Source organism: Ambystoma mexicanum, chromosome 1p, assembly GCF_040938575.1.
Source record: "Ambystoma mexicanum isolate Mex_15411 chromosome 1p, UKY_AmexF1_1, whole genome shotgun sequence".
Taxonomy (NCBI): Eukaryota; Metazoa; Chordata; class Amphibia; order Caudata; family Ambystomatidae; genus Ambystoma; species Ambystoma mexicanum.
In genome coordinates, this window is record NC_090921.1 from 1171370900 (window position 1) to 1171386518 (window position 15619).

A 15619-nucleotide genomic window follows, 5' to 3' on the forward strand; every position below is an offset into this window, starting at 1 on the left:
GGGCCTTTGCTTCAACACCATGGCAGACGCCACAAAACAGTATCTTCAGGGCCTGTGAAAACTGTGGCCTGAATAACATCTTCATCAAGGATCGGCACCTCAGGTGCCTCTACTGCTTGTATCCTGACCACAGTGCGGACGGATGTTCGATATGCGAGGCCTTCTCCTCCAAGAAACAGAAGGAGAGCTATAGGAGGTTAGTGGCATGGATCGAGGAATGGAAGGCCTTCAGAACCAGCATGTCCAAAGAGTGTGCTTCCTCTGACAAAAAGAGGTCAAGATCCTTTGAGGATGCTTCCCTGGGAAAGACCCCAAAAAAAGGCAAAATCGTTCCATGCTCCCTCTTCAGCGGTGGTCGCTGCAGCTGCAGGACCCGGATTGGAGAAAGGCTGGTCGCCATTGCTGGCCTCATCAACGACCTCATCCATCAGGGCTGTTGTCCCGTCGACAAGTACCTCATTGTCGACTACATCTACGAAGACTGCGACGGCTTCAATTCCACCAAGGGGCTCATCTATGACCGTCGTTGTTGCCACTATGACGGTTACCATGCACAGAGTATCCATAGTGCCTAGACCTCTGTCAGCTATACCGACAATAGTTCTGTCCACGATGGCCCCTGTTCCTGCTCTGCAGGCTCCAGTCATTGCCTCTTTCCCTAAAAGCTCGAATTTGGTGAGGGAGATGCCTCCAGGTTTTTACCCTGGCTCCTCTGGGATCTCCCAGGTGTCGCCGACACACTCCACCAGCTTGGAGGAGGACTTGCCAGAGGGATTTTACTCTTGACCAGGAGGGTGCTCAAGGGGAGCCTGATCCCATGATGCCAATACCTTGGCAAGGGGCACCATCGCACCAGCCATCTCAGCCTTTTAGCCCTTCACTTCAGGGCCCTGCACCAGGGGATATGTCTTTGGATATTTTGACCACTTTGCACACACTGGTGGCTGAGATCCAGCAGCGTCTACCCGCTGCGCCCATTCTTGTTCCAACAAGGACTCCTCTGAGGCCTCCTCGAGCTCAGCCGACGCTGCCTCATCCGGACCGTTTTACCCCTAGGCCACTGCCATTTGCACCATCTCCCGTGGTGGTGTGGTGGAGGAAAGCAACTCAAACAGATACTGATACTGTCACAACTGGTACGCAAGGCACCAATTAATTTGATGACTACATTCCTGCGGATTGGGGAACCCCCTGATGTTGCCTTGCCCTCCAGGGACTCCCCGCCGGACGAGATCGAGTCATTCCACTCCATAATCTCGAAGGTGGTGAAGCTATTCAACCTCATGCCTGAGGAAAAGAAAAAGAATGTTCTTTTTCGAACTACAGGAGTCCTCCAAGAGGACCATCATTTCAGTCCCCCTGTTGGATGACATCTGGGAGGATGTCGTGTTGGTCATGAAGACCCTTAACACCATTCTTGCGAAAAAGGGATAGTTTGTAAAAGAATTACCAGGTTCTCAGACTCGGCACCTAAGTGCCTGAGGTCCCACCCAGACTCGGTGCTCACGGCCGCTGCTAGTAAGACGTCTCCCAACCCGTCTTCTTCATGTATGGTTCCCCTGGAACAAGAGGGTAAACAGCTGGATGCAACAGGGAAGCACATGAGGTATGACAGAGAGTTATGGTACAAGTTGGGGCCCATCCTCAACTTCTTGCCCGAGGATAAGAAAGTTGAAGCCCTGGCCCGGTTCCAGGAAGGGGAGGTGGCCTCCCCCCATGTGATCACTGTCGCCCTCGACATCGCTGATTCTGGTTTTTGCCAGATGGGCAATGGAGTGGCCCTCCATCGCCAGGGTTGGCTCAAGGCCACCAACTTCCACACTGATGTGCAGACAAAGGTAGTCGACAATGCCGTTCGATGGTGACAACCTCTTCGGAAAGAAGGTCGACGAGATTCGACATGCCATAAAATCGGACACCAAGATGGCACGTTCTTTGGGCACTTGCCATTGCTCAACAAATGTTTCAAATCCCATTTCACTTGTTAGGCATTCAGAACACCATTGCAGACTCTCACAGCAAGGAGCTGCAGTCCTGCCATGAATGGGAGCTCCAGCAAGTGCAAGTGTCATCTCTTCAGTGAGTGGGGTCTCCCTCAAATCGACCCTTTTGCAACATCTGCCAATACCAAGTGTCAGATGTTTGCCAGTAGGTATCCTCAGCCAAGGAATCTGGGGGACGCCTTCTTATTCCCTTGGGAGGGCCTCTTCCTGTACACTTTCCCACCATTCTGATGTTCAACACAGTCCGACGTTGCCACTACAAGATGATCCTCATTGCACTGGTGTGGCCCAGGCAGATCTGGTACTCTGTCCGTCTCCGTCTGTCAGTGTTTCCAGCCATCAGACTGCTTCCACTTCCAGACCTGCTCTCCAGAGAAGGAGGGTCAATCCTGCACCACGACCCAGCGTCTCAGAGCCTCACAGCCTGGCTCCTGCAGCCATAAAATTTGGGCATTACTCGCTGCCTTTGGAATGCAAGTAGCATCTAGCCAAGTCCAGGGTCCCCTCTATGCTGGCTTGCTTCAAGCACAAGTGAAGCATTTTGCAGTGTGGTGCCTGGCACAGACGATTTCTCTGCTGCGTGTGACAGTGCAGCAGTTTTTCCCATGCCTGCTCTTGCTGGACAATGCTGGCCTTGCTCATGCATCTATCAAGGTCTACCTGGCCGCCATATCCCTGTACTCGCAGGTTCCAGGCAAGCTCCCCCTGAGGTCACACAGACTCGTTAAGGAGGCCTCTTCAGAACATTCCCTAAAGCTCCTGCCCTGTGTGGGAGCTCATTGTGGTACTGTTCAAACTGATGGGGCCTCCGTTTGTACCTACGCATCAGCCTCCTTGAAGTTTCTGTCATGGAAGACCGCCTTCTTGGTGGGAACATGGGTGTAATTTTGGGGGCGGCACAGGGGTGCTTGTCCCCCCCCAACTTTCATGGCACAGCATTTTGTCCCCACCATTTTGTCCCCATTCATTTGGCTGGGGCACCTTTTCTTCAGATGTCATGTCCCCCCCAACATTTTCAGCAAAGTTACTCCACTGGGTGGAAATCACCCCGGTGAGGCGGGTGGGGGAGATACAGGCTCTCTCCTGTAAGCCTCTGTATTTGTCATTTCACTCAGGTAAATTGGTTCTGCGAACTCATCCTTCCTTCATGCCAAAGGTCCCTTTGGACTTCCATCCAAACAAGCCTTTAGTTCTGCCAGTTTTCTTTGCAACCCCTTCTTCAACTGCTGAAAGATAATTGCATTTGCTGGACATTGTGCCTGCCCTGAAGTTCTATGTTGCACATGCAAGAGTCTTACCAGGCCGGCCGAGAGCCCATTCCACCAGAGACATTGCAACGACTACAATGCTTCTCTGTGGTGTTCCCCTGCTCGACATCTGCAGGGCTGCTATTTGGAAGTCTACCCACACCATCACAAGATTCTACTGTGTTGACAGGGATTCCAGGGAGTCCTGGGTCAGCCAAGCGGTGCTGCACAACCTGTTTGTTTGAGGTCAGTCTGTTCCAAGTGCATTCTTCTGTGAGGCTTGCCACCTCCCGTGTTTGAATAAATGTACTGCTATGTAATCGTATTCATGAGCATGTGAATCCATGTAAGACACCATGCTGGAAAAGGAACAAGTTACTCAACTGTAACTCCTGTTCTCCAGCATGGGTCTTAACATGGATTCACATGCAAACCCTTCCTCCTTCCCCTCTCTGGCACTTCTTAGTTCCTACTGCCACTTTACGTGCACGACCAAATCTTAAAATGGCCAACGGGGTGGAGCTTAGGAGGGCGAATGTAATTGGCTTGGGCAATATGACCCAAAGTGACAGCAACAGGCTATGCAAGTGACCAGCAGTTCTTACCTTTAAAGTTAAACTATAGTACAGAGTATTCCCAGCCTGACAATGGGGAATATCCACGAGCATGCAAATCCATGTAAGACCCATGCTTGAGTACAGGTAAGTAACATGTTCCTTCTCTGCATCGGTGGAGTAGAAATGGCACTTACCTGGGTTTTCACTACAACTGTGGGTTTGCCTACAGATGTTTACTTATTCATTTTTGCATTTTTAAAGCGTTCACACAGCCTGGTGGCATCGAGGCACTGTTACAGGAGTTGTTTATCTTAGTTGTGTAGTTGTTTGTCTTAGTTGTGTATTTGTAACACGCTTAAATATCCACAGGTTTCTAAGCGCGGATCTGGGGATTGAACCTGTGTTGCTTTGTGTCGTCTTGCTTGCAAGGCGAGCACGTTGCCGCTGAGCTATCCTCCTGGGACATAATTGGACCCATTGATGATTCATATAAGGCACCTTCGCCACCTTCGAAGACGCCTCCAAATTGACATTTTAAGATACTTACCTGAACAGTGTCATTTTTCCTGGGGCCCCCTGGGGTCACTGGAGTTTTCCACCAAGACTTTGATTTTTAGGGGCTAGCCACTAATTTACTGTAACCTTTTTGATTCCTTGCATTACACGACTGCTCTTCTAAAATTACAGTGTACCACTTCCTGCTGCATGTGTTTTCGTTTCTTGGAGTGTAGTGTGATCTTATAGGTCTGGGTAGAGTGAGACGAAGTGTATCCTTACACTTGGTAGCTCTCCTGGCTATGTTGGATATTTGTAATCCTGCATTTCTATAGGAGTGATACAGCTGTATAGTGTGTACATGCAACTGGATAAATTTAACTGCCTGGTGATGACTGCCTCACTGATTAAAAAGGGCGTGAATCCGGTGTGCTCTCACAGAGGGCGTGCGTGGGGGCTGCAATAATCATCACATTGCGGCTCTATCGCCAGGAGAATAGCAGAAAATGAACAATGCATTGCTTGCCTGCTAGTAGAGGCACATGGCGCCTTTGGGTTGGTGTGCCTTTCTGTGTGTAGGGTCGCATGGGTGTTGTCATGCCTGAGCATTTCCTCTCCGTTGCAGGTGATGAAGGAATGGGCGGAGGCGGATAACCAGGCCAAGAATCTTCCAAAGTTGGAGCGTCAGGCCCTGAATGAGGTAAACATGGCAGAGGGGCGCAGGGCCACGCAGGGCCGGAAGCACTTGCTCACAGGGCCGGAAGCACTTGCTCACAAGAATGATAAAATGTATTCAGTGTCCTGGAAAAGAGAGAGACCGAATACATGAAGGAACAAAGAAATGAGGACAGGAAGGAAAAGAGAGAAAAGTGTACATAGAAAAAGGAAAGGCGAAATAAAGAGATGGAGCAGGCAGGTGCATAGAACTAAGGGGATATTCAGGGTAAAGCAGAGCTATGAGGAGCACAAAGAGGAGAATGGGGAGGAGAGGGAAGATGAAAGAGGGAAGTGACCAAGATGGAGAAGGCATGGGACAGAAAAGAGAAAAGATATGAGGACAAGAAGAAAAAGGAATAGGAGCTGGGGAAGGAAATGTTGAGAGTCCAAGCCTGAGGCCCAGGCCTCTATAGGCGAGGCAGAGGTTAGCCGAGAGAAGATGTAGCAAGAATAGAGGTAAGATGCAATAAAGTAGAAGGGGAGAGAAGCGAGGTGTGCAGCCAGTGGGATTGTGTAAGTGAAAGGAATGAAACAGAAGAACGGGTGGAAACTTTCATACATAATCATTGCTGTGAGGGTGGGGGGCGCGGTGAGAAATTGCAATGCTGGGCCCCTTTCTTTCCACTTAGCCGACCTTTCTCTTTGTTCCCCGCAGCACTTCCAGGCTATCCTGCAGACCCTGGAGGATCAGGTGGCTGGAGAGAGGCAGCGGCTGGTGGAGACACACCTGGCGCGGGTGGTGGCCTTGCTGAATGACAACCGTCGCGTGGCCCTGGAGAGCTACCTGTCCAGCGTGCAGGCCGAGTCCCCTCAGGTACTCAGGAAGCTGGTCTTTCCTACTGCCCTCACTGTAGGGCCTCCTTCAGATGCACAAGCTTCACAGCGCTTTACCTCTGGCATGGGATTCTAGAGGAGAGGCAATCGTCTTTGCTCTTTAGCCAGGGAATAAAGGCACTAGTTCTGGGTTACCCAGAGGTATTGTGGGCCCAGTTTACCCGGATTGCTTCCTCCAGTCAATGTAGACTCATAGTTCCCATTATAAACATCTGCACAAAATCACAATCGGTGGATTGGTTCGCTTTGGTTCCAGATGTGCATGGTATTCACTAGGGTGTTCATGCTGGAGTCTTCGCTTTTTACACTTTCTTGGAATATACAACTGAGCGCAGTTGTTCATGTGGTTGTAGTCCATTGCGACAAGCGCTCAAGGCTTGAACCTGGGTACCAGCTTGGCCTTCGTCAGATCTGAGCCATGCACTGGCGCTTCTCTCACCATTAGCAGCCGCTTTTGTTGTCGCCAAAGGCCAAGCCTGAAGGCTCGCTTGTGACTGGTGGCTCTGCCCGCGTATACCAAATGCCCTCCGTCTAGTGCAGCCCCCACCTGTGAAGGATGCAATCTGGTTCTATGTGCAAGAATTCAGCAAATTAAAGCACGTGGGGGGTCTTCTAATTAGATGGAATTGCTTGCTGGTCCCACCCCATGGTGCTGAATTATTTTACAGCCGCAACAGGGGTGCTAATTTGCTCCACATTCTATGTTCGTGATGCCCTCTTCTTTCTGTGACGTTTGCACTTTTCTTAGCTCACATTGTCATGTTTCCCTGTGCTCCTGTGCAGCCAGAGCGGGTGCTGATGGCACTGAAGAGATATTTGCGCGCCGAACAGAAGGACCAACGCCACACACTCCGCCACTACCAGCACGTCCTGGCCGTCGACCCTGAAAAGGGAGAGCAAATGAAGTTCCAAGTGAGTAGCCACGCTTCCTGATTTCTTGGTGGTTGGGGGGGTGTGGGGGTTCTCACTTGTCTTCGGTTTCGCAGCCTGATATGATAGGTTAATTATAACGCGCTTAATTGCCAGAGGTTTCTAAGCGCGGACCCGGGGATCGAACCTGTGGTGCTCCGTGTCGTCTTGCTTCCAAGGCGAGCACGTTGCCCTTGAGCTATCCTCCCGAGAGTAGGACGTTCATTGGCATCTTTCTACTACAGCATCAGCTCTTGTGCTGTTGCCTAATGTCTTGTCCATCCTCTCCATTGATTTTGACATGCAACCTCACTGATGCCGCATCCCTTGCTCCCCGTCAAACTCTGCAGTGTTCTGTCACGTGCACCTTGTATGCATCCAATCACTCTGATGCATGTTGTGGGGCATTATGACCATAGCCGTGTGGACAACAAAAGGCTGCGCCCATGAACCTCTTTCTTGCTATCGCTCATTGCAGCTGAGCTCAGTGCTCTTCTAAGTAAGACCTGGTGTCATTCCTGCTCCCATAGACTCTCCTGTCTCGTGCTGCTTATGGCCCACTGTTGTAGACCTGTCATTATATTACCCATTACAGAAATGCCCTTCGCACAGGGGTGGCCTTGTCACGCTGCTTATTGCGCCATGTTGCAGGTCGGATCCCCCCTCTATCCCGCACAGACCTGGCATTTACCAACTGCCTGTTGGTTCGCGCAGCAAATCCCAGTGCCTCACTAACCCCCATAGTTTATTTTGCAATTGACTGTCGTCCTCTAATCCTCTCAAGCTCTGCTCCGACCCAGACGGATCTGTCATCTCCCATCGACATGAAGTGGCATCTCACAGATCCTCGTGCACCTGTGCGTCTTAGACTACAATGTGTTCCTTGTTATAGGCCCATATCCCTAATCATCATATACACACCGTCTTTCAATCCGCGCCTGCATAAGAAAAATACTGTACCAATTACATCTTTGATAGTCCAAGTATGTACCACTACACTAAATGTACAAGGTTCTAAATAAACTAAAAACTCCCAGGGTGGTTTTGCCTTTAAGCCCCTCCCATCTTCATTTCTGGTTTCCTTGGAGGAAAATATGTGGGTTGATTGGTCGCAGCTTAGATGGAGGCCCCCTGATTGGTTTTGTGGAACACAGTTTGACTCGGTCCTCCCTCTCCCTCTGTCCCTTTAGTGATTTCTCTTACCTTCTCCGCTTTCCAGCTGTTATCTGAGTTCACTTTCTCTTCAGTCCTGGTTATTCGCCACATCAGGAATGTTGGGGTCTCTTTTTCTGTCCCGCAGCCTTTAGGGTCACTGGGATAGCGCCGTTGTTGATAGCAGCTTCTTCTGACTTGTTCAGTGGTCTACATCCTTTTGCTCTCGAGATGTTTTGGACTACAACTCCCAACAACCATGGCCAGCATAGTCAATGGTGAGCGATCGTGGGAGTCGTAGTTCAAAACATCTGGAGAGCCACAGGCTGTAGACCCCTGCACTTGTTGATCCTGGACTATCGCAGGCTGGTTTTGCAAATCCCATTTCCAGTCGAATTCTAAAACAACCCCACACTTTATAAAACATTTTTTTTTAAAAAGAAAGTCCTCTTCTGATTGGCATCCAGGCAGGCTTTCAGCCGAGTGTTGGGGCGCAACCTGTTTTCCCCTCACTTGTGGACGACTGTGTGTAGGCAGCGGATGTGAATGGTGTTTTGGCTCCGGTTCTGTTAGTACCACCTATGACACCAGTCATCTCCCTCCCTGGGCGCTGGTGAAGTTTGAAGATGATCTGGCAGAAATGCCTGCCCCGAACATGAGCAGGCGTCCGGGCAAAGCATGCGAGCCACTCAGCTCTTGTGGGGGGTTTCCTTGGCAAACAAAAGTATACATTACAAAGAATGTGTCAAAATGGTGCATTTTACAGCACATTTAGTTTCCTGAAGAATTGGATTAAATCCATTGGATTTGAAGGCACTTCTAAGGAAGAGGAGTGCACGATGTCTCAATACCTCCGAGTGCAGGTCTCTCACAGTGCAGGATGTCTCAGTACTTGAGAGTGCAGGTCTCTCAAAGTGCGCAGGAGCTTCCCGCCGCAGCAAATCCTTTATGTGAACACATTAGAAATGGGCGCTGCCAAAAGAAACCATGTATCCTCCTAGTGATGCCGCATCGGGAAAGCTTTGCCTGATTGGCTGCGTCACTTCCACACTGGGTGAAGGGGCCACCCTATATGATCTGCCAGCACAAACTACACCCGTTTTTACACACTCTGGAATCGGACATAATTAGACTTGTTGTAAACACAGTCCCAGGCGATACAACGCACAGCATTTCCCTTGTGCCAGTGAATACATTACCAATCCCAGTTGGCAGAAAATACAATCATCCAAGTTGCTTTTATATGCAGTGTTGCTGCCCCCTTGTTCCAGGCTACTTCAGAGCTACTGCATGTCCCTCAAATGTTCCAGTGGGGCTACTCATAATTTGATGCGAAATTAGCCAATCTTCCCCAGGTGCTGTCTAAATACATCATGAACAGTAATTTAAGACAGAATTCAGTTCAATTTGGAAACCTGTCAGTAACAGCCTTTCTATGTATATTTTCACATTTCTAAACACGTTTCAAAGTGCCCCAGTTATAAATTGTTAAGAATGATGGCAAGGCGCGCACTCTGGTTCCCAGTCAAGTTTTCCTGCTGTAGCAACACATTGTCTTCTCCTCCAAACGTTTTCTTGACTCCATCAATCATCAGGGAGGCCGTGTTCCTTTTCCTTTTCATGCGTGTCTAGTTGCATTTCCTTTTCAGGTTAATTCACATTGATGTCTCTAAGGATTCTGGTACTTTTATTCTCGCACTTTTTTCACTTGCAGGTGGCTGGGAAACAACTCCCTCCAAAACACAAATCTTACCCTTGATAGTAAGGCATGATGGCCCGGGATCCAGAGGCTGCAGCACCAGGGCCATCATGCCTATCAAGGGTAAGATTTGTGCTTTGGAGGGAGTTGTTGCCCAGTCACCTGCAACTAAACACGGCTGAAAAGGAAAAGAAACGCCGCCTCCCTGAAGATTGATGTAGTCAAGAAAACGTTTGGAGGAGAAGACAATTTGTTGCTACTGCAGGAAAACTTGACTGGGAACCAGAGTGCGCGCCTTGTCATCATTTTTTACACCGTTATATATTGGCATGCCAGTTGAAACGGTGCCATCCTAGGTTTGCCCAGTTAGGTACAGTCATACTTTCATAGTTTGTACTTTGTCTGCAGAAAATTGTGGTACTTGTTTTCACACTGCCATGATGCCTTTGGCAAGCACAATGATATGCTACTTGTTACGGTGCCCACAGCGTGTTCTGGCAGCTTCACGCTGCCTGCAGAAAATGCTAACGCCAAATTCACTGTGCCCAAAAACAATGTTTGATTATTTCAGAAGTGAATTGTCAAGGTTTCCCAGATAAATTCATGATGGCTTCCACAGTGCTCCCAGAAAATGACCAATCTTAGATTGTTCACCAAAAATGAACCCGTCTTCAGGATATTGGCACATGCCACTTTCACATGGTCCCTACGTAGGCCCTTCCCACTTCCGCATTGCCCCCATAATTGTCCCAGGCCACTTTACAGATTTTACAGTATTGTATGCCAACCCTCGTGCCCACAGAATTTCCATGTTCCACGTCACTTTGCCCCATGCCACTTCTTTTTGCTCACTAGAATCACCCCATGGGACTTTTGAATTGGCCCCGAGAATTGACTGATGCCGCTTCTCCAACAGAAATGTGCAATGTCATTTCACATTGCCCTTCGATTTGTCCCAAGCCACTTGCCCCAAACCAGCTCACAATCCCATCAGAAGGGACCCACATTACTTCATATTGATCCCAGATTTGCCCCATTACCTGCAGAATTACCCCATGCCACTTCACATTGCCCCATAAAATCTTCATTGATACCGTGAAGATGCCCTGTGCACATGAACCCCTGTCCTAAAATGATCACACACACACGCCTACCTCATGGTGTCCGTCAGTTGCTCTGGTCCCCGAAAACTTGAGGCAGGCACGCACGCACAGGCAGGGTGCATGGTAGCACATGAGAAAAGCACTGCCCAGGAGAATAGTCGCCAAGCACTGGGTTTCCCCTTTTACTTTGCCCTGTCCCTGTTGGGCCTGAAGCTGAGGATGAGGCCAGTGGACTGGCCAGGCCCCCATGCTCTGACCGGCAGGAACACAGCATTGTGAAGAATCCCTTTTCCAGTCCTCCGTGCATTAAGTACCTAGGGTATAGAAGTGGACCAATGAAATACTCATCTCGCAGCCCACTGTAAGAGGATTCAATTCAACACTACAGCTAAGTCAATGCCTAGTCTGGGATACTAAATGGAAACCCTTATTGATATATCTTTATGTCCAGTTCATGCGTTCTGGATGACTACCCCATATAACACCCCTCTCTTGGAATCCCCCTGACCCCACTGAGCCAAAAAGTAGTTCTGTTTTGCAAGTTAAAAGGTTTATTTGAGAATTTAAACAATATGTATATATATCACACTTTATAATAAATTAATAATTGAATATCACACTTAATCTGATATGATAAAGATTAACAACGGAGAATCTGGCACTAGCCCACTTCTTTATAATCACTAAGGAGTTGACATGAAATGGATAAGGTAGCACACTGGTAAATAGGGACAGAAGAATAATGTGGTAGAGAATGCTTTATAGGGTTCAAGGAAATGCAAGGTTGAATGAATGAAATGCAGTATAGAAGATAAACTGATATGGTTTCACAAAAGACAAGGTAATCACTTTCCCTTTGTGGCAATTCACCCCCCCCCTATACAATGTAAGGAGATGGAAGGAAGAGCACACGGTTCAGGTATACAATCACAATGTAATACAGAGTTCCAGTTTCCCAGCAAGCTTAGAGGAGAATAGATATGAGTTTTACACAGGCTCAAAATGCTTTAAAATGTGATAGCAATATATTGGAAAATGTGCTAAAATGATTTTAATTCCCTCTGGAGGTTCAGGTTGAGGATTAGTTGGTTTAAATTAGTTCAGGCTTACTTTAGCAATGTTCTAGGAATGATTGGCAGGTTAAACGAATTTTTGGCAAATGAAAGCAAGGAAGCTGCTGTTTTCACACGTGGAGAAATTTGCAAATCTCGGTAAAATTCGCGAGTGCGTTTCTCGCGATTGCGGCAAAAGTATAGGGAATAGGAATGTGGTTCTAGGTTCGTTGAAAAGCCAAGATTCCCAGCTTTCAGAGGAAAGTTACTGCAAGTCTCTAAGACAAACGGTCACGAAGATATGAGCGATATGGTAAAGGTCGTTTTTCAGATTTGAAATTTTAAAAGTTCAAAGTGACAAGTTACAGCTAGCAACTAGAAATGACAGGTGACAGCTTTGCAAATGACAGGTGACAGTTAGGAGACAGTTCTGGTTAGATTAAAATAGATTGAATTATATTATTTTAACTAAGAGATTGGTTCTGCACAGTTCTGCTATATTTAGAAATAGAATGGGCCTCGCCACAGATCTGGTCAGGTTTTCTTCACTCGCCACGGACGGTCTCTGCGCACAGCGGTCTGGGTCAGCTCTCTGGTTCTGCGAACAGCGGTCTGGGTCAGCTCTGCTCTGCCTCTGGTTCTGGATACTGCTCTGCTTTCTCTGGGTACAGCACTGCTTCTGGATCTTTCTGCACAGCTTTCTCTGGACCCAGCGCTGATCTGCACGGCTCCTGGATGCTGCTATCGCTGTTAGGTTTGCTGGATGCTGAGGCCCACTGAGAAGAGTTCTCAGTTTGTGGGTTTAGGCCCTTGCTTTGAGTTCTGAATCAAGTTCTTTGGAGTTTTAAAGTCTAAGTGTTGAATCTAGTATCTTCTGGATGTTGTGTGGTCCGGCAGAGCGCGTTGCAGCAAATGGAATTGAATGTCTCTATCTGTCCTGACTGTCTGCTTTTATGTGTTTTGAAAGTGGGTGTGTGTGCAGCATCACTAGCCAGCCCCTCTTTCAACTTGTCATTGGCCCAATTCTCCCCTCTCCCATGATTGGGGAAGGAACTGTGAGTCAGAGTGATGCTGTAGGTTTTATGGGTCAGAGGATCCTCCCCTGGTCAGTTTGCCCACAAATCTATATTTGATTCAAAATGCACATTTCTCAAATACATAGTGGTTTGTCATTGCATGTACATATTACCTATCACATGAGGTAGTCTCTGTCCCAAATCTGCTCTTCCTGAGAGCTTGCATTGAGAAATGGCAACTTTTTGCGCTTTTGGCCGGGTTACCAATATCGTATTCTTACTCAAATTTACCCAAATGTGTGCAAGGCATGCAGGCATTAATTGATGAAGTATCAGACTTTTCACATGCAGACATTTTAAGTAATACCCTCTTAACTGCTAGTTTGCCCCCAGATCATGCCACCGGTTCTAAAAACCTCTTAAAATGTGGGCAGAAAAATCACAAGAATTATAGTATCATTTAAATAATTATGACAAGTCCGTACTATGAGTTATTCATCTTTTTCTAAAACCATATTCTGGCTACAGGGGTGTGTCTTTTCAGGTCACATGGTACAGAAACCAGTCTTTCCACTTTCTTCAAGCTCAGCCTCTGTCTCCAGTTTCTCCCCCTCCCAGTTTCTGCCAAGAGGAAGCCATTTTTACGACACCCCCAATAAAACATTTGCCCGAGTCAGGACAGGGCTTTGTTCAATTTCCTGCAGAGCCCAGGTAATTCAATCAGAGAAGTGTCATATCCCTTTTTGTGGGAACAGCAAAAGGCAGCTAGGCCTGGGAACACAGCTGTTGTGCAAGTCTCAGCTCCTGTCGGGGGTAGCTGGTGGGCAGAATTCAGTTTCATTAAGCCAGGTTTCAGATAAAATGTCACTTTTTGTTCCCCAGTTTAAGTCAAGACAATTTTTACATATGCAGCTAGAATGCTGATTCTAAGTTCAAAACTATGACATTTTAACAGTGACAAACTATGTGGCAGTCACAAGTCTGTCCCTCAGTTTATTTACACATTTCGATTTTTGGTAATTTTAAATCCAGTTTCAGTTTAAGCCGCTGCAGACCTGCAGAGCTCAGCCAGTCTTGTTATAAACCTTTAAGTCACTTCAGAATATAACTTTACATTGTATCCACCTCTTAGTAAGTCTTTCTGTGGCCTGCTTTGGGTTCATTTATTCAGTTTTACACAAATGTCTGGTGTTGTTTTAAAACGCCGGCTTTCTGATAGTGGTGAGTACTGGTAATGCAACCATTTTTGGGATTTTTCTTGGATTAATGCATTCCAAACAGGAATGGTTCTTACATGGTAGTAAATCCTTGCTTAACATTGTTTTGATGGGGCTCCTTACAGTAAAATGGTTATGTGGAACCCCACAAAAGGGTTGAATCTTTAAAGTGGTCCGGTGAGCCACGATTTCAGCAACTTTTTGACATCAATAACAGTGGATTTTGTTAACAAAGATCTTTCTTTACACTGGTGGGTGGCAAGTGAGGTAACCATTTTGGTGTGCGCACAAACTGCGTGGTTCTCCTGGATTCTGGCGCACTTGTGGGCTTTTTGGCCATCTTGGATTTTCTAAGCCCACAGCACCAAATGTTGCAGCATGATAGCTCAAACGTGGGTCAGGACACCCGACACCACGGTGCCAACATGGTGAAAACCAGGAAACTGCTCCAAACAGTCCTGTTAAGGTGGAGAGCAGCAGCTGCAGGAAGACTGTTCTCGGGCCACAAGCTGGCGACATGCAAGGTTCAAAGCCGAAACTCAGAACTTCAACCGATGCACAGTAGATGCCCTGGACGGAGCTTATCGGGCCACAGGTTGGTCCCATGACACTTCTGAAGGCTCCCGGGGGCAGGATCGGCATGCGGGGGGCTGGACTGGTTGGTCCCACTAGCCCAAGGGTCAAAGCATTATTGATCCAGGGAAGCAGGGCCTCCCCAGGTCCTGGCTGGAGGCAATGCTGGAAGTCTTCAATGGTCTTCCTCGGATCTTCAGTGGGATGCAGCTCTTCGTAATGGTTTCAATGACCATCTCAAGAATGGCTGCAAGAGTCCTCCTTTTATCCTAGATTTGAGTCATGGTTGCGTACCCAGCCCACCTATGGGGAGGATCTACGGCATTCAAAGTGGCAAAGGCTGTCCGGCGTGTGTGGATTGGGAACAGACAGTCCCAGCCCCCACATCCAGCCAGATGCCCACAGCGCCTCTTTGCAGAGGCTATGTGGTAAATGCATGGGTGAAAAGCATGGTAGAAAAATATGTGCTTAGAATAAAGGACCAAGGCTGTTTAGCTGTCGGAAAACTATGTACCGTTCTGACAAATATATATTCATTCTGGCACTGGTTCACCAACATGGTGGCATATTGATACCGGGTGCACGATACCGGTTTTACTCATCTATTGGCATTTTTCCGATTGAACTAATCATGTTTTTGATGCAATGCTTGATTAATTGTGTTTTGATATAATGATGTCTTATTTGATTTGTCGATATTGTGATGATCAGATTGAGTATGCCCTGATGAAGGACTGTGTAGAGTCCGAACGGCATTAGCACAATATGCATCTGCACGAATGAACAACTGAATAAATACAGTTTATTGGAAAAGTTGCATTTGAAAATTCAATTTAATAATTTACCGCTATTATTGAACATGAACAGATATTTTTTAAGCTTTCAACAAAACCACTTAGTGGATGTCAGGGAGTACAGCCCTCACCTACGGCTAGACAGCTTTGGTCCCTTTTTCTCAGTTCTATTCTTGTGCCCAGCACGGAGGCATGAATCATAGGGGCTGCACCCCACTCTTGCATATTACATTCTAAAACTAAGGCAAGCG

The 15619-nt window shown here is 47.6% G+C and overlaps 1 protein-coding gene across 2 annotated transcripts in view; it reads left to right on the forward strand.

The window, feature by feature from the left end:
• Positions 1–15619, forward strand: part of APLP1 (amyloid beta precursor like protein 1) — a 437997-nt gene that overhangs the window by 359419 nt on the left and 62959 nt on the right. For both annotated transcript variants that reach the window (XM_069604873.1, XM_069604874.1), the window contains exons 8-10: positions 4928–5002; positions 5675–5833; positions 6637–6765. In XM_069604873.1, the coding sequence (XP_069460974.1) occupies positions 4928–5002; positions 5675–5833; positions 6637–6765 (363 nt within the window). The remainder of the gene's footprint in view (positions 1–4927; positions 5003–5674; positions 5834–6636; positions 6766–15619) is intronic.